Source organism: Myodes glareolus, chromosome 11 (assembly GCF_982192425.1).
Source record: "Myodes glareolus chromosome 11, mMyoGla1.1, whole genome shotgun sequence".
In the NCBI taxonomy this organism is placed as follows: Eukaryota; Metazoa; Chordata; class Mammalia; order Rodentia; family Cricetidae; genus Myodes; species Myodes glareolus.
This window is the reverse complement of record NC_142036.1, coordinates 23,538,389-23,564,150: the sequence shown is the minus strand read 5'-3', so window position 1 is coordinate 23,564,150 and position 25,762 is coordinate 23,538,389. Positions and strand designations below refer to the sequence as shown.

The 25,762-nt window shown below is 36.6% G+C and overlaps 1 protein-coding gene across 3 annotated transcripts in view; it reads left to right on the top strand.

The window, feature by feature from the left end:
* The window catches only part of Ppp4r4 (protein phosphatase 4 regulatory subunit 4), a 102,642-nt gene that overhangs the window by 64,824 nt on the left and 12,056 nt on the right, over window positions 1–25,762 (top strand). For all 3 annotated transcript variants that reach the window (XM_048431185.3, XM_085697873.2, XM_048431189.3), the window contains 12 exons: window positions 249–370; window positions 2,487–2,609; window positions 3,777–3,946; window positions 4,257–4,376; window positions 7,494–7,571; window positions 8,207–8,290; window positions 9,584–9,766; window positions 15,597–15,702; window positions 17,169–17,316; window positions 19,921–20,065; window positions 20,896–20,937; window positions 21,030–21,104. In XM_048431185.3, the coding sequence (XP_048287142.3) occupies window positions 249–370; window positions 2,487–2,609; window positions 3,777–3,946; window positions 4,257–4,376; window positions 7,494–7,571; window positions 8,207–8,290; window positions 9,584–9,766; window positions 15,597–15,702; window positions 17,169–17,316; window positions 19,921–20,065; window positions 20,896–20,937; window positions 21,030–21,104 (1,396 nt within the window). The remainder of the gene's footprint in view (window positions 1–248; window positions 371–2,486; window positions 2,610–3,776; window positions 3,947–4,256; window positions 4,377–7,493; window positions 7,572–8,206; window positions 8,291–9,583; window positions 9,767–15,596; window positions 15,703–17,168; window positions 17,317–19,920; window positions 20,066–20,895; window positions 20,938–21,029; window positions 21,105–25,762) is intronic.

Below are 25,762 nucleotides of genomic sequence, written 5' to 3'. Positions count from 1 at the left end.
TAATATTTATTTAAATATTTTTAATTTTTTGAGAATTTTACTTGATATATTTTATTTTAATTATATTCCTTGACAGCCCTCCATAACTTTTCCTGCATCTACCCCGTGTTACTTACACCCTTGGCTGCTTTCCCAACCAGATGCCTCACTTGGGCACCATGACTAACTGTGCTAATCATTTGTGTTCATTGGACTCTTGCTACAGGTTTGTTGGTCTGACTTACTTTCTTCTACTGCTTATTGTGCAGGACAGAACTGACAAAGAGTGTGGTGCTCCCCGAATTAATAGAACTCTCTAGGGATGAGAGTGGCAGTGTGCGACTTGCTGCTTTTGAAACCTTGGTTAACATGCTTGACATGTTTGATACAGGTAAATCTGCATGTGCAGATATCTTTATTTCTGAAAGACTATTTTCCATGTTTTATATTACTAATAAGGAGCAGAGACTAATTCAGATTTTTTTGTTTAGTTTAGAGTTTTATGATTTTTTTTCCTTTTTGATGTCGTCCATGCTTCTACTCTTACCCTCATCATATCTAGTGCTGCTGTATGTCTCATACTTCTCACTTCTGTCTTCAAAACATAACTGACATATGTAGAAGTTGAAGAATATTTCCTGAGAAGTGGCCCCTAACTTCCTTAACTAACTGATGTCAAATCGTGACTGTAATATGCCTAAATGACTATTCTTTCTTAATAATATTTTAATGCCAGAAATATGGTCATGGGAGGAGAAATTTGGAGTAGATAATTCAGTGGAGATGTGTAAGAAGGTGTTTCTTGTTCTTATGCAAGCCAAGCCACAGAACAGCTAGCTGCTCTACCAAGTGTATACCTAGACCTAGATTGGTGCCTAGCTCTGGACAAGTAGTTCATCAGTATTAACCATCATGACAAGGTAACACTTGGAGGGCTAAATGTCAAGACTGAGGTGTGAAAATCACTTGTGTAATTGTTCGACTGGATTCATTGGGACTATCAACATTTTGTCTGAACTGGGAGGGCCTTGGAGATTACTACGGTATAAACAATAATTTTGTGTAAATATTTCAGGATGATCGTTGAGGTAATATGATAAATCACAGGAGCGAAACTACATGTAATTGGAGGAATCTTTTTGCCTTTAATACTGGAGGCACCCCCAGGATCCAGACTCGAAGGAAATGTTGGCATTGATTTTTTTTTCCTGCTTCACTGCCCTGGGCTTTGATTTTGCAGACCTTACTTTATTTCTTTCTGTTCTTCTTCCTGGTGCTCCGACTCCAGCACATCTCTTGCTATGTCCACTTTCCTCTCTCTGATGTTGCCTCTAATTTTCTTTTCCTCCCTCTTCTCTATTTTTGTCGTATACAACTTTTAGGCTTCTTGTAGTGTCTAGTTCAAATACATTTTCCTCTCTTTTATCTTTTCAAATTCCTTATATGAGAGCTTGGAAGGTTACTTATATGTTTAAACCCTATGTGTTTAGCTAACATTTATTGGAAGTTAGCTATGTTCACTTGTGTATATATTATGTGTGGCTATTTTGGTGCTGTGGGGACAGAGATGGTTGGTTGGAATAAATAGCCTACACAAACTAGATCATCTATGAAACCTGCTTTCAGATCCCTGTCTTTGCCATTCTTTAAAATGGTGACCATATTGTCTCATTACTTTGTGTGTTTAGTTTCTTTGCTGATTTGTTCTTCAAGTTATAAGACCATTTATTATTCTTCACCTAATGAAACTTCTCCCCCTTAATATATTGCTTGCATTGTTAAGCAGTCAATACTGTATGGATTTCATCTGGTAACAACTGAAGATAAGGCCCTTAATTGTGATATAATAGCAGCCATAATAACAGTAACATTTCTGCCCATTAGAACTTCTTATCTCTAAGTGCTGGTGCATGTCTAATAGCTTAATCAAATTTTGAGGGTTTTCAAGAGTACCTGGAAGGGAGACTTAAATATTTCTAATCTATCAGAAGCATATGACCTAAATAGATATATTTAAAGAATTGGTCAACCTCTAAAGAGCCATCTAAAAACTAAAAATACAAAATTAAGCCAGACAGACATGTTACATTTCAAATTGACTTTGATTTAAAAAAAAAAAAGGCATGGCATGGGATAAATGAAAGAGAGAATTAGAAGTTTCCTGGGCCTGCCGTCTGTCTACTTTAATTGAAAATGTTAGAACTCTTCCGGTTATTCAGATTGAAGACCTCAGACACCTTATTGTTTTGCTTGTGATGACTCCATTCCTGCATGGCTCCTTTGAAGCCCAAACTTAATGTTTCTGGTGATCTTACTCCTTGTCACTAGTCCTCTTCCTGTCACTGTTATCTGACATTTCTATCCCTGTTAGTCTAACATGAACATTTTCTTCTGGAGGGGAAGAAGAAAAATTATTAGTTTTTAGTCTATTAGTTTCCACATGGTAATGTGAGCAGCTAGCTCTAAGCTATATACTATAACTATATGTTATTCTGTTTGTCTTTCAGATGACAGAAGTCAAACTATACTTCCTTTAGTGAAGTCATTCTGTGAAAAATCTTTTAAAGCAGATGAATCCATTCTTATTTCTTTATCTTTTCATTTAGGAAAGCTCTGCCATGGACTCTATGGTATGTTTTCCAGGGCTTGCAACACTAGCTGTTTTTCTCTTTTGCTCCTACTCCTTTCGTTTAGCTCTTTACTCATAGCACTTGTTCTCAAGTATGTGAAGTCTTTAGAACACATTTAGAAATGGCATTTTCACGAATGGAACCTTATTTGAAAGAGTCAAATAAGCATAGCTCTTGGAATTTCTAGGCATGTTGCATGTTTAAGTTGGAGTGTGCTAATAGAAGGTCAGGTATGTTAACTGTTGGTGTGAAGTGAAAATAATTTTAAAAACCTTTTTTTGTTTTTGTTTTTTCGAGACTGTGTTTCTCTGTAGCTTTGGAGCCTGTCCTAGAACTAGCTCTTGTAGACAAGGCTGGCCTTGAACTCACAGAGAGCCGCCTGCCAAGTGCTGGGATTAAAGGCATGTGCCACCACTGCCCAGCAAAATAAATAAATAAAGAAAGAAAGAAAGAAAGAAAGAAAGAAAGAAGAAAGAAAGAAAATAAATCTTTTTTTCAAATAATAAATATAGCCTGTGAATAGTTCAGCTTAGAATATAGACCAATACCCAAGGGTTTAGGTATTTGAGAATATTCTTAGCTTGGTGTAACCATGTAAGAATTGAGCTGTTTTCTAGCACAGTAACATACTTCATATGGATTGCAGACACCTAGTAATTGAAAAGTGTTTTACAATATTCCACAAATCCTTATTTCTACGAGAGCTGATGAATGTGGAGTCATTCTGTTGATAAATAATATTCTAATCACTGTGACATTCTCTAAACTAAGTTCTTAGGTTCCTTTTCGTAGATATACATGCATTTTTTTTCTGCAGAGACTTTAAAACATGTACCATAAACAAGCAACAGTATTGTAAGTACAATCCTGATGATGATATCTTAGTTCTCTACAAACTGTGTTAACTAATGTAGATGTGATTCTTGTTTTTTGTAGTTTATGTTTTTAAAATTAAAATATTATTAAAGTGAGCACAAGGTGAAAAATGTGACCTTTTAGCTTTCTTTAGAGTAGTTCTTTGCTCATTGCTATGATTATGAACCATCTGTAAACATTTTGCTTAAATATTTTGTTCTAAATATGATTTTATTGCACTTTGAGTTTCTTTTTTTAAATTTTTGTTTGCAATTGAAATGTTGGACACAGGTTTCACATTTAATGTTTTAGGAATTTTCACTCCAGATCAGCACTTGAGATTTTTGGAATTTTATAAGAAACTTTGTACATTGGGTTTGCAACAAGAAAACGGCCACAGTGAAAATCAGATTCCATCCCAAATTGTAGAGCAGGAGAAGAAATACACTTCAGTACGGAAGAACTGTGCTTACAACTTTCCGGTAACAAAATACTTGTTTGTATTTACGGGCTGTGAAGATTATGACATTAAAATATAAGAGCAGAATCCATTAAAATATTTACATGCTTGACACCTGCTGTTTAGCATTGTATCTAAATATATAGGAAATATTAAGCAAATATTGGCAGAATTTATATTTCTGTATATTATGTGCATGCATTTGGGTTTATAAACAAAATTTTATTAAATATGCTTAATAGGATACAATTTCAGTTTTAGCAAAATGATTATATTAGGTATTGATGCATGTTTTTCTCTCCTTCTCATTCATTTCCTTCCACCTCCACTAGGCCATGATTGTTTTTGTTGATCCTAAAAACTTCCACATGGAACTCTATTCTACATTCTTCTGCCTTTGTCATGACCCTGAAGTACCAGTCAGATATACTATTGCTATTTGCTTTTATGAAGTAAGTCTGAGAATGAATTCCATGGTACACATGTTGATTCTGTCTGTATATTATTAGATGCTGTTTTAATATTATGTATGCTTTATTTACAGACTTGTTATAAGATAGAGATCCCATAGCTCTTTCATGCTATAGTTTTAAGTCTTATTTTTGAATTCCCATAATTCTCTTCTCTTTTTAGTGTGTTTACAAAATCCATTTACATAAATACATTGTATTCATTTACCCATTAACCTATTTTTCTGCATATTTAATATGAATCCTTAGTTTAGGGTAGACACAATAGCTATAATTTTATATGCTTTATACTTTTTGTACTTTGCCCTTATGTTTAAGTAGTTTTAGGGTAAATGGAAATTTGAGTAACAAATTGTTTATATTTCTTGTTTTTGCCGTAAATGAAATATAATGAGCATAGCTTTTAGCACAATCCGTAAATTATATACAAAAGTAAAGCAAACTTTTGTGGTGAACATAATTGATGTTGAAATTAGGGGCCTGTTTCTTGAAGATGGCAGTAAAAACACATGTATGTAGCAATTGCCAGGCATATGTTCATTCTTTGTCTAGTTGCTATGACAAAATACATGACAAAAGCAGTTTAAGAAGGAAGGTTTCCTTGAGCTTACAGGTCGGGGCACATTCCATCATGGAGGGAGCACAGTTAGGAAACAGAGAGCATTGAATGCTGCTTCTCAACTTGCTCTCTCATTTTTATTTAGTCCAGGGTCACAGGCTACGGGATGGTGCTGCTCATAATTAGTGTCTTAGTTTGCTTCTCTAATAAGTACCATGACCAAAAGCAACCTGTAGGAGAGAAGGGTTTATTTGACTTACACTTCCATATCATAGCCCATCATTGAGGAAAGTCAGGGCAAGAACTCAAGTAGAAGCTCAAAGCAGAACATATGGAAGAATGCTGTTTTACAGGCTTGCTCTATGACTCTCTTAGCTAGCTTTCTTACACAGTTCATCCTGGGATATCCCATATCCACCATCAATAAAGACAGTGCTCCATGGAAATTCCCCAGTCTAATCTAGGCAACTAGCTTCAACTAAGCTTCCTCTTCCCAGGTGACTCTGTGTTGAGAAAGTTGACAACTAAAGCTAACTAAGACATTGTGGGTCTTCCTGCCTAAGCTAATGCAATCTAAAAATTCTCTCACAGATGTGTGCTGAAGTTTGTCTGCTGGTGTAAGTCAGATTCTGTCACATTAACAGTCAGTATTAACCATCACAATATGTAAACTATAACTTGTCAATTCAAAAGAGTTACATGACAGCCTCTTTATATTGATATAACATCTTTTCTTTCCTTGTAAATAGTATAGTAAATTCTTACTGCCAGTAAGAATGTTTCATCATCTTCCTTGCACTCTACCACATGTCAAAGCACCACTGGATTAGCTGAGAGAATGAAGGATATTCATAGCATCATTATAAATGTTATTTAAGATTCTTTGGGATGTTAAGTTGTATTCTTCTTTAAAATAGCACTTTTCTGGGACTAGGGAGATGACTCAGTGGGTAAAGTGCTTATCTGAGTGTAAGGATTAGTTCAGATCCCATGTAAACCTTGGTGGGCATGGCAGCCTGCCTGTGATCCACGCCCTCAGGAGGCAGAGACAATACATCTCCAAGGCAACCTAACTAGTTAAAATAACTCAACCTGGAGTCCTATGTTTAAGTGAGAGACCTTCAATATATAAAGTAGAGAGTGATCAAGGGAGATACCCAATATCAACTTTGTGTGCCCACATACATGTGAATGTGCACACATACATGCATACTCTCAAACACATGTGAAAATGAATAGCAATGAAATGAAAATGTAAAAATTGCACTTTTCTGACGTGGATGAAATCATAGTACAAATTCTAGGAAATATTCCTCTTAAATAATATGATTGTTTAAAATAATCACAATGTTACACAGTTGTATCAGCTCTGTAAATTAACCCACAAAAGCTTGCTTTTAGAGGAGGAAAGGGCAGAATGTGTTCTGGTGGATCCTGAAGGTTATTTGTTCATTAGGTTCTCTGAAGACTACATGGGAGTCGAGTCTGAGAATATCTATGCAAATGTTAGTTTCTCTTTTCTCCTTTGTTTAATCTTTGATTTTATTTATATTTTGTAGCAGACAAAGCAACACACACATCAGTATTTCTATAATAGGAGTCACTTTGGAGATGGCTGTTCTATATATTTTATGAATGTTTAGTTTTCATATTATCATAAAGTGCGTAGGCTAAAAGAAATGTTCAGTTCCTTAAAATAAAGGGCTTATTTTATTTTGTCCTTTAAATAATGAAAATTCCCCAGTGTATTTACAAGTTTTCTAATCTAGTGTTAATGCTAGATTTTATAACTGCTAAATTGTAACTTTATTCTTATTTTTCAGAAAATGCCAGTTTGAAAATATTTCTAGCAACTTAAAAACAATCCAAAACCAAAGATTTTAAAGTACTCTCTTTATTCAGGCATCTTCCCATCCCCAACCCCTGTAAACAAAACTGACTCAAGCCCACTATAGTATATATTCTTTTCCACCTTTAAAAGGTAAAGTACAAATAGATGAACTCCTCTTTGCAGACTCTGAGTTTATTTAGAGGAACAAAACCAAGAGCATTGATCTAGATTGACTGTGACTCTATCAGTTCCTCTCAGACCGAGGACAGTCTGACAGGGCTGAGGAAGACTGTTCGCAGTTGAGAGTTATGGCACCCCAGTGGCCTCCAATCCAGTTTCTGTCTTTGAGAAGCTTAAGTGGAAATGAATGCCTATATACGCCAGGTATTCTTTGAGATTCCTTTTATTGTTCTAAGATTTAAAGTGTGAGTAGAAGCGCCTGTGGGTTATTATGGACTATGCAGAAGTTCCAGCTCTGGTAATCTTATCCTTTGCACTTTCTCTCCCCACTTATGCACAACTTGCCCTGTGGTTGCACACACTAGTATGTTAGGAAACAGACCTATGCAACTCAATTTACTAAATATTAACTTTATATTTATGTTGTAACTTATTTTTAGGAGGAATATTTAATAAGACTGTAGTTTAAAAATATGTATCTTAACTTTATTTAGTCTCAAATCTGAGATATTTTATTGTTGTATTTTAGGTATCTAAACTTCTGAATTCTGGCGTATATTTAATACATAAAGAACTGATAACATTATTACAAGATGAATCCCTGGAGGTAATATAAGTTCCCACCCTGGTATTTAATTCTTTGTTGGTAAGCCAGACTATGTCAGTGCTTGTGTCACTGCATCACTGGGAAGGTCTTGGAAATTAGGACTTCCAGGACATCTGCTTTTAAAATGGAAGTGTGTGTTGTTTATTAAGGAAGATTAGGAAGTGCCAATAAGTAGACAAGAGAGGACCTTTAATTAAATCACTGTTAACATTTTGTTACATTTTTCTCTTAATAAGTGTTGCTTTTTTTTTTAACTGTTCACACTTGTAATCAAATCACATTTTGGATTTTTGCACAGTATTATTTCAGAAGTATTTACCTTGTACATAGACTCGTGGAGATACTGAAATTCTTCCATCTGATGCTATGTTTGGCACATTTTATTCACCAAAATGACCATTAGCCTGAGAGGACTTAGCTCATCACATGATACTTGAGGGTGCCACCTGATGTGATAGTTTTGAGGATATTAGTCTTTTCCAGTTTAGACAAATAGGTGCTATATTTTCTTTTAAATAGAAATATACCTAATGTTGCTTGGTCAAAAATATTTCTGTATATAAACTGAAGTGTGGAGTTAACTAATTTAGAAGACAGATAATAACCATTATAAACATAATCAATATCTCTTTAAGGTACTAGATGCTCTTATAAATCACCTCCCGGAAATCTTGGAACTTATGTCTATTGGTGGAGAAAACAGTATTCAAGAAAATAAGGTAAATCTCATTTTTCAGAAAAGTTGCAAGTCTGTGATCTTATTGTACAGGGTGATTGTGAGGAAACAGTGAATGCGTGAGAAACATCAAAATAGTGCTTGCCGTTGTGCTGGCCAGTGTCAGCCTTCTGTGCATTTGTCAGGACCCAGGAATGGCAGGTAGTGCATTCCTAGCTGGCTTTAAAATTTACACAAGGGTTCTAGAGAGATGGTTTAGCAGCTAAGAGCTCTACTGCTCTTGTAAAGGCCTGACTTCCATGCCAGCATCCTTATCGGGCACCTGATGATCACAGGTAACTAAGTCCTGTTTCCAAAGGAATCTAATGCCCTCTTACAGCCTCCTTTGGCATTGCATTTAAGTGTACCATCCCCCATCACCACACACATGCACACAATAAAAAATAAAAATAAATGTATATAAGCAAGTTTGTGTGAGTGTTATGCTATAGAAAGGAAACGCAGGTTACTTTAATAGCTCTGAGCCATATTTGGAAGCATTACTGTGAGACACAATTAATTTGAAATGTCTCAAGCTCTCAGTTTTTATCCTGTTATTAAGGAATTTGAAGGCCCAAAAGCCATAGGTACCCACACACCTGTATTTTCCCAGATGGTGAAACGATGTAGCAACAAAATCTTCCAAGTTACCAACTCATTTCCCCTCAGGCTATTTCCTGTGCTTCTGCTATATGGGTGACACACTGAAGTGGGTAGAGTATTTGAAAACTTCTAAAGAAAGGCCCTTTTCAAAAACAGTATTTCTAATCATTAAGCTTACTGGTTATTTACAATAAATTAGCAACTAAATTAAATAGCACTTGCTGCATAGCCATGTCTATGCCTGTGAAAGCTGCCAGCATAAACTGCTCTCTGCTGCTACTATGTAGTGATTCTACCTACCACACAATTATTATTATCCTTGGAATTTATATTCATATTTTCAGTATTAATGTTTATTATAAACATAACAAGTGGGACAAAGGATAGGAATTTAGGAGGTCAAAACTTACCCAGAGTAATATGTAAGTATTATTGTAAGTATTATTGCACTAGTTCGTATAGTTGCCTTGGTCAACAACCAAGGAAGAATAACAAGTTCATGCTCTTGAGATTTCATTTCCTGGTGTCATAAATTTTACTCATGAATTTTTAAAATATTTGTTTCTGTCTGATAACTACCTCCCAGTGACTGCTGAGTTGGCTTCTGAACTCTGAAGTCCTTCTCTGGTGCATGTTTACATTATATGCTGCAGTTTTGGATTTAGTCACCATTACCCTTCTAATTACTTTCCAGTTGTCTTCTCTGCCTGACTTGATTCCCGCACTCACGGCTGCTGAGCAACGAGCTGCATCCTCTCTGAAGTGGAGGACCCATGAGAAGCTGCTGCAGAAATATGCCTGTCTGCCTCACATCATATCAAGCGACCAGATTTATTACCGTTTCTTACAAAGAATGTTCACCATCATGATGACAAATGTGAGCTCTGAATTTCCCCTGATGGTTTTGAACTTGGGGATAATTTTGTCATTACCAAATTCTTTACCTTTTCAAGATACATGAACCTTAGTTCCTGTCAGCTTGGAAGGAAGGAAAGCATCTCCACAGGTCCCTGAGGAGGGGAGTCAAGTCTCCTCTGCTTCTCTGATTTACTCTCTGCTCTTCCACCATTAGCTGCAGGGAGGTATGAACAGAACTCCATTTACACATACTCTTTGTTCACTACCAGAGGAGTGTGGTTAGACTCACCTCACTCTTTTGTGCTGTTTTCAGAAGCAGTGCATGGTAGCCCAATCTGTCCTCAAATTTATTACATAACTGAAGATGACATTGATCCTCCTGCCTCTTTCTCCCCGATGCTGGCCATAAGTGTATGGCACCAAACTTAGTTTATGTGGTGATGGGGACTGAACTCAGGACCTCATGCTTGCTAGGCAAGTACTCAGCATATTGAGATGTATCTCCTGGGGTTTACCTTAGACTTGTTAACAGTACTTCTGGAGAGAAAGGTTGACAGCACTCAGTAATGTCAGCTGCAGAAGAACCCCTGCTTTGCTCTTTCTTCTGAATGTACCCACAACGTCAGCATCTCACATCTGCCACGCCTTTATTCCCAAGACTCCCCAGCAGTCCCTGTTGTAAAAGGAGCAGCGGGCTGCATCCTGCCACCTGGCTCGCTTATACCCCGAAATAACAACACACAAATTGTATTCATTTAAACACTGCCCGGCCCATTAGTTCTAGTCTCTTATTGGCTAACTCTCACATCTTGACTAACCCATTTTTAATTATCTATATGCCACCACGAAGTCGTGGCTTACTGGCATGAGTCTAGCCAGCATCCATCTCGGGAAGGGGAATCATGGCATCTGCCTGATTCTTTCCTTCTCCCAGCATTCTGTTCAGTCTATTCCACCTATCTGAATTCTGCCCTATAAAAAAGCCAAGGCAGTTTCTTTATTAACCAATGAAAGTAACGCATAGACAGAAGGCCCATCTACTCCAGTTGTTAGTATGCATACTGTGTCTTTTATAGGGCCTAAGGACAGTTGCACTGAAAGTATGGATGCCGTAGTGTAGATAGCCCATTCAGGTGAAAGTAGTAACAACTTGAAAACAGCAGTGTGAGAACCTCATTGTCCACCTTTTACAGCACTTCCCGGAAGGACTGTTTAGCCTGTAGTCCACTCTGCATGCACGATGACATCCTAAAAACGGTTTTGAAAGTTGTTTTTATTTTTGAAAAATATGCAACTACTAGCTTAACAACAGGGCACTTGAATCGTGCTTAAGGTCATAGGTTCAATCTCCTGTAACTGGGCAAAAAGCAAACAAACAAAAGCTTACATATGTTTCTACTTTACAATCTGAGGTATCTTAACTTTTCATTTCATAAAAGGGAAATGAGGAATCCAAGAATCATCTCTAAAATTCCAAATCAGTTTTAGTTTCAAAGGTTTAGAAAGGAGAAAAATATTACTGGTATTATTTTCAACTTAAAAAAATAAGAAGTACAGTATATTACCTACCACCTAACAAGTAAATCACACATAGCAATGGAAATCTGAGAAATTGAAGGTTGTGCTATAGATATAATAATCTTAAAAAAGATGATTTGTTAAGAATAACTTCTGCCACTTTTATATTTATTTAATTGTTTACTATGTGTGCATGTGTATATGTGTAAGGGCACACAGGTACCATGACAATTTATGGAAGCTGTTCTGAGGCCCTTATCATTGATTTCTGTCCCAAAATGAATATTTGCCTTGCATTATAAGACACATTACACAAAACATAAACTGAGCATATTTTCATATGTCTTGAATATATGGATTTGAAAGTTTGTCATACTAAACCAAATAAAAGAAGAGAGGAACAGGCTTTTATTTAGTTGACTGTCTGAAATCCATTTAAGTCCTATTATATTTCTACTTACGTGCAGTTCTTAAATTTTAAGTTCTAAACCATAGCAAATACTGTCCTTTTGTATCCAACAGTTAACAATATCACATAGCATAGTGCCCAGTATAATGGGCACTTGTGTAGATGGAAGAGGGCACAATCAGCACCAACTCTACACTACACAGCTATGGTTACCTGTCAGAGATTACCACTATAGTAGTCTGGGTTTTAGGTGAAGAAATATTATAATCTTGATAAGTATGTCAGGATGGTGAACATGAATTTACAATGGAAACAGTATACTTGGGTTACAGATTTTTCTTTAAGGTATTGGATTTTTCCCTTCAATTTTCAGTAAAGTTTACTGGTTGAATTCGTTTAGAATCAAGGTTCTGTATAGTGGTGTAATGAAAACCTTAAGGACAGAGGGTTTGGAATACTGATTGTAACATGGAGTCCTGCTAGTTGGGATTTCTGTCCTGCCCAGTTCCCACAGTCTTTAGGTTCTAAAGAAGATCACATAGAGAATCTACATTAATGATAAACTGATTGGTCCATTAGCTTAGGCTTCTTATTAACTCTTATAACTTATATTAACCCATTATTCTTATCTATGTTAGCCACATGGCTCAGTACCTTTTTCATTGGGGCAGGTCACATCCTGCTTCTTTGGTGTCTGGACAGTACTGTGGGAGGAACTTCCTTCTTCCCAGAATACTCCTGTTCTCATTGCCCTACCTCTACTTTCTGTCTGGTTGTCTCACCTATACTTTCTGCCTGGCTACTCACCAATCAGCGTTTATTTAAAATGTAATTGACAGAATACAGAATTGTTCCACACCTGGTGTGGGAGAATTATCTGTATTCTGTCAATCATGTATTTTAATAAAACGCTGATTGGCCAGGCAGGAAGTATAGGCGGGTCAACCAGACAGGAAGTAGAGGCAGGGCAATGAGAATAGGATAAGGCTAGGGAGGAGAAAGCTCCCTAGCCACTCCTGTGCAGACCACCGAAGAGGCAACATGTAAGCTGTCACACTGAGAAAGGTACTGAGCCCATGTGGCTAATGTAGATAAGGATAATGGGGTAATATGTGTCATAAGAACTAATAAGTAGCCTGACTTGATGGGCCAATCAGTTTATAACCTTATGGAGTCCTGTGTGTGATTTCTCTTTGGGATTTGCCAGCTGTGGGGTACCAGGCGGGACGGAAACCCCAACAAGCCGGTCCCCTCATGTTACACACACCACTACCTCTTTTTTTTTAAAAAAAAAAAAAAACAAAGGAAAATATCCATAGTCCATTTTTTGGGGAATGTGGGTGTAGTATTCCAGGCTACTTCCTGCTGGTTGGGGGCACTGATAATCCTATGGGGACCTAAAGAAAGTTTTGAATTATGATCAAGTCCTGACTGGAGTATCCTGTGAGGCTTGATCATCTCAGGCAGCAGTCTTGAATCTGTTCTGGATGTAGAACTCAGACATCTGGGCCATCTGTTCCTACTGGATATTTCTCAGGTGATCTTTCTTGATCAAACCTGATTTTTCTTAACTCAGAATGAATTCACAGCCTCTCATTTCCTGTGGAAACAAAAGCAAAATCTCTTCTCCAAAGTAACATACCTTTTGACTTCAATTTTGAAGTCAAGGTATTTTCAAAATACCTATCTTAGATTAATTTAGCAACATTTATAAGCAAATATCTTTTAGCAGCTGTTGCTTCTTTCTCAGCATTCAAAACAATTCAAAGAGAGCATAATAACATACAGTATCAAGATTCTCTGTGTGTTTTCCATCTTTATATGGCTTTATTTTAAACTCTATTTCTTTTATTTTTAATGTTTGGCTTTTTGAGACAAGGTTCTCTGTGTATCTTTGTCCTGGAACTCACTCTGTAGACCAGGCTGTCCTTGAACTCACAGAGATCTGCCTCCCAAGTGCTGGGATTAAAGGTATATGCTACCACACCTTGAACTCACAGAGATCTGTCTGCCTATGCCTCCCAGTCATTGGTATTAAAGGCATGTGCCACCACACCTTGAACGCACAGAGGTCCGTCTACCTATGCCTCCCAAGTGTTGGGATTAAAGGTGTGTACCACCACACCCAACTACTCTCCTTTTTTCTTTTTTATTTTAAGGACTTTAACCTTTTTCTTTTCTCTCCCAAGCCAGCATATATTTTTAACACACAGTAAACAATTTAGAGGTTTTCTTTGTCTTTGACTCTGTATCTCTTTCTTTTTATGACCACATGAGTCTTTAATTTACTAAGCAATATGGGTAGGATTAAAGCCGTGGCTTTGATGGTTGGACCCAGCCCATTCTTTAGCTTTCTGCGGTTCCAGCCTCATGGCGGAGGTACTGGCTGTAGCCATGTTTATTGCCACAACTCTATGGTGTTTCAAGGTCCCTGCCAGCAAGCAAGATGCAGCAGTGTGCTCACAAACAGCATTCAAATGCTCTGTAGCCAGATCTCCTGCCTGAAAGAGTTAGAGTTTGCCCTGGCAGGGTGGCCCAGAAAACCAGCATTTTAAAGCAGCACAGCTTTTTTCCTGCTATCGCTGAAAACCAAAAAGCATGCAGTTACCTTTTTATCTACACTATTTAAGTATTTCTTGGAAGAACCTCTTAAAAGAACTGCAAGGCTTTACAGCTAAAGCTGAGTCAGAAAGCCTCTCTTAAATGAGAGCACTTGCTTGCCTCTAGCAAGCAGAGCAGACCAGAGAAATTGCTGCTACCAAGAAGCCATGCTTTATTCTATTCTTTTCTGTCTAGAATTACTTCCCAAGCTCTCTCAGGTTTTATGTGGATGCAGTTGTCACATGGGTATCATTCTGTAACATGTGGACCTGCTTTGTTGGGGTTTCTGTCCTGCCCTGTTCCCACAGTCGTTAGGTCCCAAAGAAAATCACACAGAGAGTCTACATAAGTTATAAACTGATTGGCCCATTAACTCAGGCTTAGTATTAGCTCTTATAACGTATATTAACCCATTATTCTTATCTATGTTAGCCACATGGCTCAGTACCTTTTTCGTCAGGGCAGGTTACATCCTGCTTCTTAGGTGTCTGGACAGGATTGCGGGAAGAACTTCTTTCTTTCCAGAATACTCCTGTTCTCATTTTCCCTGCCTCTGCTTCCTGTCTGGTTGTCCCACCTATACTTCCTGCCTGGCTACTGGCCAATCAGTGTATTTAAAACATAATTGACAGAATACAGAATTGTCTCACACCAGCTGGTGGTGCTACCCGTCAGCTAGCTGGGGCCTTTTGCTCTGACTGGTGGCGCTCTCTAATATTAACACCCTTGTGGAGTGTTTTGGAACCTTTACCTCTACATTGACACATATTACAGCTTTTGTGTAGGCATAGGAAATTGAGCTTCCTCAGCCCTGAACAGTGAATAGCATTGCACCTCCTGGGCTTAGATATTTAGTCTCCAGCCATAGATAAGATACCATCACCCAAATTCTTTTGCAATGTACTTGAACATGGGCTCTCTAAATTTCTGCTTTAGAAGTGGCACAGTTTTGGTTATGTAATTGGCACATGGCATACTTCTGGAAATGTTTGTTGAATGTGTAGAAATAATCAATATTCTGTTGACTGAAAGGATTGGTGGCTGAGGAACATGTCATTTAAGATGAGCTGGCAGGGAAATGATAGTCAAACATGGGTAATTTGGATGTGACTATGCAACTGAATTATCTTGTGATAGGACATTTTATTTCCCTGAGTGACATTAGCATTAGGTAACAGAGATCTCCCAGAAGGGTGTGAGCCCAGAGTTTAAAAGATAGTGAACACTTTTCATTTAGCCAATAGCTAATTTATTTGGTGGGGACTAGTTGAGGACGTATCTTAGGGTAGTGAAATTGTCTTTCCTATTTTATTTCTTTAAGAATGTCTTACCTGTTCAAAGAGCAGCTGCACGAACTCTATGCGTTTTTCTACGCTATAATCGTAGACAAGAGCAGAGACATGAAGTCATTCAAAAATTAATTGAACGTAAGTCATCATTTTGAAAAAAAGTTACCAAAGTAGTTGACCTTAATTACATGTACAATGTATTACATATAATTTTTCAAAGATAAAGCAGGCAAATATCTGATGTGTGCTTTTAGTTGAATTTTATAGGTTAATTTGTCTTGGAAATCTTTATGTCATGATCAGAATTTTCATAGATGAAAGTAGTATTTAATCAGAGCCCTCTTTTGTGAATTCTAACACTTAAGAAATTTAAATACATAAATGTATGTTGAAAGGCTAATTTCTACCTTAATGAAATAGCATTTGCAACTAAAGCACAAATAGAATATTTTTAAGTCTAGTAATTTACTTTAATGCTGTTTTAAATATTAATTGAATGAACCAAATGTGGGCTTATAATTCTTTCTTGAATGGTGTTGACAGCACATATTAATGTTAATAGTGAGTTGTGATGATTTGACTATTTAGAAACTAGGTTAACACATGCAAATTTATTGTGATTCGTTAAGGGCCAAACATCATGGCAAAAATCTTTAAGTTGTTAATTCTGGTGGCAAATATATACATTTGTTTAGTGAGCTATTTAATCATTGAACACTTGCCTTGACTATAATTATTCTTAAATATTTTTTAATAAAAATATTATCCAGTACAGACAAGGAAGAGGATTTCCTGACTATTAGAATTCACCATATTGATCATGAATCACCACTTTTCAGGGGGAAAATACTTCCATAAAATTCTATTTAAGAAAAACTACTCAATGTGTGTGTGTGTGTGTGTGTGTGTGTGTGTGTGTGTGTGTGTGTGTGTATAGTTTTGCTCAGTATATTTTTATTTTTCATTTTATGGCCTGTTTTAATTCTGTTTTCATTTTACATTGGTCGGGACTTAAATTTAGGGTAAGTCTCATTTTAAAGATTCTGTTTGGTTTTAAGTATTAAGAACTTTGCCTTTACACAATTATGTGAAAATGAGGAGACTATGCTTTAAAAACTGACCTAAACCATTGTCAGTAATTGTGTTTACATATGGTTTTATCCATGTCAGACACTTTTAAGGAAACCAAGAGAGAACAATTAGTTTAGTTTGGAAAGACTTGGAGGGTTTGCAGATCGCATTTGAATTGTTTTAAGTGTGTCCATTCACTCAGATTGCTTTCCAGGTTTCAATAAGACACTGTCTACAGGGTACTCAGCATATAGGCAATGGTCAAACATAGTAAAGCTAGACATTCAGTCATCACAGTCCATCAGTGCTTACTGGAGTTTATTCAGTGTTAATAAAATCCTTTCCTAGTTTTTGATGTATAAATATTCTAGTCTACAAACCTAGAGTATGCAATGACTATTTTCCTCTTATCTATTATATTTGTTAAATAAGTTACAGGTAGAATAAAACTTTGCATAGTTTTTTATATTTAGTTTTATAATATTTAATTTCATGTAGGAAAAATTAGGTTATGGTATTTTTGTTGTTTATAGAGTTGGGCCAAGGAAAGAGTTATTGGAATAGACTTCGGTTTTTGGATACCTGTGAATTTATCATAGAGATCTTTTCCAAATCATTTTTCTGCAAATATTTCTTTCTACCTGTTATTGAACTAACTCATGACCCAGTAGCGAATGTGAGGTATGTATCACTCTGCAAGGTTTGAAAATACTGCATTTCTCATATGTCCTTTGTGGTAAATGTTTGCAAACTCTCTTAATTAAGTCAAGTAAGGAATTGATGCTTACTTTCAGAGTCTTAGTAGTTGTTTTTGAAGATTGACTTAACAGTCACACGTTTATGGATCCAGCATGGATAATATATGGATGTGTAACAATAAAAATCAGGCTAGTTAGCATTTTTCTTTTCCTTAAATATTTGTCATTTTTATGTGCTCAGAGTCTTCAGACTGGTCTTTTATTTATTTATAAAATATAATAATGAGTTGCTATGAACTGCAACTCCACTATATTGCAAAGGCTTCAAGATATTCCTTGTATATTAACTGAAGTTTTACACCCTTTGCACCTCCTTCTAACCTTCCTTCCTCCTACCCTTCTACTTGCTGATGACCACCATTCTACTATTCACCTTTTTAGCTTCCACATCTAAGGAATCTAAGGAGCAACATACAGTACTCAGTGTTTACTTTATTTCACTTTATGTAACACTTTCCTGTGCCCTTTGTGTTGTAGTAGTGTTTCATTCTTTGTTAGAATTGTGTTTATATACCATATTTTCTTTACCAGTTGGTGGACAGCTCAGTTGGCTTCATAGCCTGGTTAGTAATAGTCTTGGGATAACAGTCTCAGTCTCTTAATTGATGTCAACACCTTTTGTCTTACTGAATTGAGCAAGCACAAATAAAAGCCAGCCTGCCAGTCTGTCTGAGTAATTAATATTAATATGATAAGATCCTTAAAAAGTATTTCTTACTAAAAGCTATAGTCCTTATTTTCAAGAACTTTATAACCTTGTGGGCCCATGAATCAAAATGTTTTCTAGATATGCTTTGGGTAATAAAGAGTAAATTGTGTGCTTCTCTACATAAATGTTTCAATATTTAATTTACTGCATTTAGACACTATCAAGGCTAGGAAAATCCTATATTGGTATTCCGAGGACCCTTCTCCCCAGTGACCAGAGTGAAGTCATTTCTCCAGAGGGGACTTGAGGGTTATTAGTTACAATGTCCCCAGTATCTGTGCTGAGAAGTGGTTGAGATGGAGACCATTGGTGCATAGTATTGAGAATCCCAGAGAAGCGCTTCTTCATTTTTTCATATGCACAAAAGCAAGGGCTACTGTGTAGAAAAAGCTCTCAGCTAAGCATCTGCCAAAACAGCATCCTGGAAACCCTGCAGTGGCACTTAGCTGCCTCAAGATTTGTAAAAAGAAATACAGAGCATTAACCTGGAGAACACACAGTGAACAAATGAATCTAGCAGCTTTAAGATAGACAACTGCCCAGTTTCTGTCTCCAGAACTAGCATAAAAGAAGGAAAGTTGGAGTTTAACAAAGCAGAACATCTCGTTGACAACCTTCTCCTGGGAAGGCTTTCTTCACTCTCTTGGATCTCTGCCCAACTCCCTGGCAATTCTTAGCCTCCTTGTTTCTTCTTAGTAGATCTAGACAATGGTAGAGCCTTAGCATATTTCCCATTTCTCTTCTTCTCTCACTGCTTTTATTATGTTAATGATCTCTCCATTCCCTTGCCTAAACTATCATTTTTATGCATTCCTGACTTTTATCTCTTGCAAGGACATCCACCTGGACAGCAGGCTTACTGAGCTAGCCACAGATTTATAATTCCCATAGAATATCTAATGGGCATCCCAGACTTAATTTGTCTAGCATTCAGTGCTGAGTCTGCTTTGTCTGCATCCCTTCCTTCTGCATTGTTCTGCATCTCAATAAGCAACTGGTTCAACTTCCCACTGCCCAGGCCTAAACCTAAATCCCTTTCTCTCCATCTTCCCATCTGTAGTCCCTGTGGCCACTCTGCTGCTCACAAAAGACATGCAGAGAGCAGGCTTCTCTGGGCACCTCTACTGCTCCTGGCCCAAAGCACCTAAACTCTTGCTTAGGGTTTTCTCCATTCCTCCTTAACCACTTACAGTCTAATCTCAAAACAGCAGATGATAATTAGGAAAGTTAAGTTAGATCACTATACTCCTCTGCTCATAGCCTCCAGTGCTTCTCATTGCATTTGAAGTAGAAGCCAGGCTCTGTACAGTGTCCCACAGAGCCCTGCATGAGCTGGCCCCTTGAAACCACTCAGGTCCCCTACTAAGCTCATCTTTGCTATATTCTTTCTCGAGGCTAGTTTGCTAATTCAGAGACTCACTAGGCACGCCTTCCTTCTTGGCCACAATGCTTTTCCAGACACTTGTGAGAGACTTGCTCCCTGTTTTTCTAGATCTTTCCTTAAATACATATTTTCAGTGAAAACATTACTACTCCAACACTGCCTTTCAGACTGACTCACCACTTTCTGGCAGACATTTTCTTTATATGCATTCTACTTTCCATGCCTCATACCAGAATGTAAATTCCTGAAAAACAGAGGATTTTATTGGTTTGGTTCAATTTTGTGTCTTGGTACCCACAATAATGAATGCCTTATAAATAGTAGGCACTCCACACATGCATGGACAATTGAACTCTAAGATTTTAAAAGATTAAACTTTTTCAGTTGCACATTCCTATTACTGTTAGTTATTATTAAGCTCACTCTAAATGCAGAATGAAACTTTGCTACATGCTGCCCAAAGTGAAATCAGCTCTGAAGATTCCTGCAGACATGCATCTTCTTCAGCAGTTAGAAATGTGTGTGAGAAAACTCCTGTGTCAAGAAAAAGATAAAGATGTCCTGGCTATTGTGAAAAAAGTAAGTGTCTCTCCTGCTTAGAAAGCATGTGTCTTGCAGTATGGCAATGTTAACTTCAGCTTCCCTACCTTAACTTGTTAGGATAACAATCTGTGGTAAGAATTAATACAAGGCAGGTGTGTTTGCTACTGCTGGCTATACCAGTTCCTTTGAAGGGTGTTTCTAAAGGTAATCATTTTTGTTACTAGCAGTATGAGTTCCTTGTGGGAGAGCTGAGTCCCTGTGAGGTGTCTATGAGCCTGACTCAAATGATGATCAATACCTCATTCACTAGATTTTATCTATAATTGTTCTCATGACAATTCAGGAAGTCATTTTTTCTAGAAGAGTTTAGGAAGAACCCTCAGAGTGAATCCAGTGGTCTGTTTGGCTTTGTAAAGGCGCTAGAGCTAGAAACTGGCTGCTTGAGAAAATGCTATTAGGTGGTGAAGATCTGATATCACCCAAGCACATCTCTTTCCAAAATTTATGCCATATGATTTTGCTCTAGCATGAGGATCTGTTATGTGAATTGTTTGGAAATGTTGAAAAACTAAGATAGTAAAAAAAAAAATGGGTTAGTGAGATTAAACTTTAAAATGCTTCAGCTTTCAAAAATTGCACTTAATAAGTAACTGACACTGTTAGATCAGTAAAAAGATTATGAATGGGTGTGACTTTGGAACACAGTTTTTTAATGTTTATTGGTGGTTATGGATTATTTTATTAATATCATAGTGTAAGCTCTTCTCTTTGAATACCCCCGGGGAAAGAGTTTCTTTGAGAAATACTTATTGATTGCATTTCATTACTGTTGGATCAACTGTAATTTCTAAAAACTTTCCTTGTAGACAGTATTAGAGTTGGACAGAATGGAAATGTCTATGGATGTGGTGAGTATATTCTACCTTATAGTAAAGAGATACTTACAGTCAGCAAGAAGTTGGCACAAATGATTAACAATGCCGTTTTAAATTTTAAACAGTTTCAGAAAAAAAATTATGAGAAAGATTTATTGGATCAAGAGAAAGAAAGAGAAGAACTACTATTTTTGGAAATGGTATGTTGTCCCATGCACACTCCTTTCTGACTAGCTTTAGATGGACTTTGATAGTACACCTAAAACTACTCTATTTCAGTATTGCAAATTTCCTGAAAGATTGAAGAAAAGTCTTCATTTTCTAAAGTTTTATCTATTATAAATTGGAAGAAAAAATATAGTTGACAGTGTTTAGGAAAATGAGTTTCTTAAGTGAAACACATGTATTCAGTCTTAGTTGAGACATTCCCACCTGCCCCTGGCGATCTATTCTCAGCATTCATTGAGTAAGTCTCTACCACTCTGGTGATTATATTTTCTGGAACTCATGTTGTTTTAAATGTCCCTGATGCCAAAGATACAAACTAGTGTTTTGTTTGTTTATAGGCCATCCTATCTTGTTTTTTTCCAACTTTTACATCAAAATTACTTTTTTCTTTTTCTTTTTTTATTGAACTTTACATTTTTCTCTGCTCCCCTCCCTACCTCTCCCCTCTCCCCTTTAGCCCTCTCCCAAGGTCCCCATGCTTCCAATTCACTCAGGAGATCTTGTCTTTTTCTATTTTCTATTTCCCATGTAGATTAGATCTGTGTAAGTCTCTCTTAGTGTCCTCATTGTTGTCTAAGTTCTCTGGGATTGTGGTTTGTAGGCTGGCTTTCTTTGCTTTGTTTAAAGACTACATAAGAGCGAGTGCATGCGATACTTGTCTTTCTGTGTCTGGGTTACCTCACTCAAAATAATGTTTTCTAACTCCATTTTCCTGCGAAATTCAAGATGTTGTTATTTTCTCTGCTGTGTAGTATTCCATTGTGTAAATGTACCACATTTTCCTTATCCATTCTTTGGTTGAGGGGCATTTAGGTTGTTTCCAGAGTCTGGCTATGACAAACAAAGCTGCTATGAACATAGTTGAGCACATGTCCTTGTGGCACAATTGAGCGTCCTTTGGATATATACCCAAAAGTGGTATTACTGGGTCTTGAGGAAGGTTGTTTTCTAGTTTTCTGAGAAATCACCACACTGACATCCAAAGGGGTTGTACCACCTTGCATTCCCAACAGCAATGCAGAAGTGTTCCCTTTTCACTACAACCTCTCCAGCATAAGTTGTCAGCAGTGTTTTTTATCTTGGCCATTCTTACAGGTGTAAGATGGAATCTCAGAATTGTTTTGATTTGCATTTCTCTGATGGCTAGGGATGTGGAACATTTCCTTAAGTGTCCTTCAGACATTTTAGATTCCTCTGTTGAGAGTTCTCTGTCTATGTCTGTACTTCATTTTTTTTATTGGATTATGTGTTCTTTTGGTGACCAATTTCTTGAGTTCTTTGTATATTTTGGAGATCAGTCTGATGTGGGGTTAGTGAAGATCTTTTCCCATTCTGTAGGCTGTCATTTTGTCTTGTTGACCATGTCCTTTGCTTTACAGAAGCCTTTCAGTTTCAGGAAGTCTCATTTATCAACTGTTTCTCTCAGTGTCTGTGCTGCTGGGGTTATATTTAGGAAGTAGTCTCCAGTGCCAATGCATTCAAGTGTATTTCCCACTTTCTCTTCTCTAAGGTTCAGTGTAGCTGGCTTTATGTTGAAGTCTTTGATCCATTTGGACTTGAGTTTTGTGCATGATGATAGATATGTGTTTATTTTCATTCTTCTACATGTTGATATCCAGTTATGCCAGCACCCCTTGTTAACTATGTTTTTTTTTTCCATTTGATATTTTTTGCTTCTTTGTCAAAAATCAGGTTTCGAAAATGTGTGGATTGATATCCAGATCTTCTATTCGGTTCCATTGATCCTCCTGTCTGTTCTTATGCCAATACAAGGCTGTTTTCAGTACTGTAGTTCTGTAGTAGAGTTTGAAGTCAGGGATTGTGAGGGCTCCAGAAGTTTTTTTATTGTACAGGATTGTTTTGGCTATCCTGGTTTTTTTTTTTTGCTTTTCCATATGAAGTTGAGTGCCATTCTTTCAAAGTCTTCGAAGAATTTTGATGGGCATTGTGTTGAATCTGTAGATTGCTTTTGGTAAGATTGCCATTTTTACTATGTTAATTCAGGAGCATGGTAGATCTTTCCACTTTCTGGTGTCTTCTTCAATTTCTTTCTTCAAACATTTAAAGTTCTTGTCATACAAGTCTTCCACTTGTTTGGTTAGAGTTACTCTGAGATATTTTATGCTACTTGTGGCTATTGTGAAGAGTGTTGATTCTCTGATTTCTTCCCCAGCCCTTTTATCATCTGTGTACAGGAGGGCTACTAATTTTTTTTGAGTTAACCTTGTATCCTGCTACATTACTGGAAGTGTTTATGATTTGTAGAAGTTCCTTGGTAGAATTTTTGGGATCACTTATGTAAACTATCTTATCATCAGCAAACAGTGAGAGTTTGACTTCTTTTTTTCCAATTTGAATCCCCTTGATCTCCTTTTGGTGTCTTATTGCTCTATCTAGGACCTCAAGAACTAAATTGAATAGATATGGAGAGAGTGGACAACCTTGTCTTTTTCCTGATTTCAGTGGGATCTCTGGCAGTTTCTCTCCATTTAGTTTGATGTTGGCTGTTGGTTTGCTGTATATTGCCTTTATTATGTTTAGGTATGTTCCTTGTATCCTTGCTATGTCCAAGACCTTTATCATGAAGGGATGTTGTATTTTGTCAAAAGCTTTTTTGACATCTAATGAGATGATCAAGTGGCTTTTATTTTTCAGCTAGTTTATATGGTGAATTACGTTGACAGATTTTCATATATTGAACCATCCCTGCATCTCTGGGATGAAGTCAGCTTGATCATGGTGGATGATGGTTCTGATGTGTTCTTGGATTCAATTTGCCGGTATTTTATTTAGTATTTTTGCATCAATGTTCATGAGTGAGATTGGTCTGTAATTTTCTTTCTTAGTAATGTCTTTCAGTGGTTTGGGTATCAGGGTAATTGTAGCCTCATAAAAAGAGTTTGGCAGTGTTCCTTCTGTTTCTATTGTGTGAAATAATTTGAGGAGTATTGGTATTACTCTATCTGAATATAGAGTAATAATATAATATAATATTATATAATATAATATTATATAATATTATATTATTATATAATATAATAGATAATTAAACTATCTGGTCCTGGGATTTTTTTTTTGGTTGGGAGACTTTTGATGACTGTTTCTATTTCCTCATCAATTATAGGACTGTTTAATTTGCTTCTCTGGTCTTGATTTAATTTTGGTAAGTGATATTTATCCAGAAAGTTGTCCATTTTCTTTAGGTTTTTCAATTTTGTGGAGTACAGGTTTTTGAAATATGACCTGATGATTCTCTGTATTTCCTCCATGTCTGTTGTTATGTCCCCCTTTTCATGTCTGATTTTGTTATTTTGGATATTCTCTCTCTGCCTTTTGGTTAGTTTGGATAAAGGCTTGTCTATTTTGTTGATTTTCTCGAAGAACCAACTCTTTGTCTCACTGATCCTTTATATTGTTTTCTTTGTTTCTTTTTTGTTGATTTCAGCTCTCATTTTAATTATTTTCTGCCATCTAGTTCTCTTTGGTGAGTTTGCTTCTTTTTGTTCTAAAGTTTTGTAGTTTTCTGTTAATTCACTAGTGTGGGACTTTTCTAGCTTCTTTATGTAGGCATTTAGTGCTGTGAACTTTCCTCTTAACACTGCTTTCGTTGTGTCCCATAAATTTGGGTATGTTGTGTGGTCATTTTCATTAAATTTTAGGAAGTCTTTAATTTCTCCCTTTATTTCCTCCTTGACCCATTGATATTCAGGTGAACATTGTTTAATTTCCATGTGTTTGTGTGTTTTCTGGAATTAGTATTGCTGTTGACTTCTAGTTTTATAACATGGTGATCTCTTAAGATATATTGGGTTATTTCAATTTTTTTTGTATTTGTTGAGGTCTGTTTTCTTACCGAGTATGTGGTTAGTTTTTGAGAAGGTTCCATGAGGTACTGAGAAGAAGTTACATTCTTTTCTGTTTAGATGGAATATTCTATAGATGTCTGTTAAGTCCAATTAAGTCATAACATCTGTTAGTTCTCTTATTCTTTCGTTCATTTTTTTTTGTCTGATTGACCTGTCCAGTGGTGAGAGGGGAGTGTTTAAGTCTCCCACTATTAGTGTGTGGGGTTTAATGTATGATTTAACCGTTAGAAGTGTTTCTTTCACATATGAGGGTGCCCTTGTATTTGGGACATAGATGTTCAGTATTGAAATTTCTTCTTGATGGATTTTTCCTGTGATTATTATGAAATGACCTTCTTTGTCTTTTTTGACTGGTTTTAGCTTGAAGTCTATTTTGTTAGATATTAGGATAGCTACACCCACTTGTTTCTTAGGTACATTTGATTGGTATATTTTTTTTCCCCAACCCTTTACTCTGAGATGATGTTTGTCTTTGAGGTTGAGATGTGTTTCTTGTATGCAGAAGAAGGATGGATTCTGTTTTTGTATCCAATCTGTTAGCCTGTGCCTTTTTATAGGTGAGTTGAGTCTGTTTACATTAAGGGATATTAATGACCAGTGATTTCTATCTCCTGTTACTTTAGTTGTCATTGTTGGTGATGTTAATTTGTGTGTTTTCCCCTTCTTTGGAATTTGCTGCTATGAGACCATCAATTGTCTGTGTTTCTGTTGGTGTAACCAACTTCCTTGGGTTGGAGTTTTCCTTCTAGTATTTTGTGTAGGGC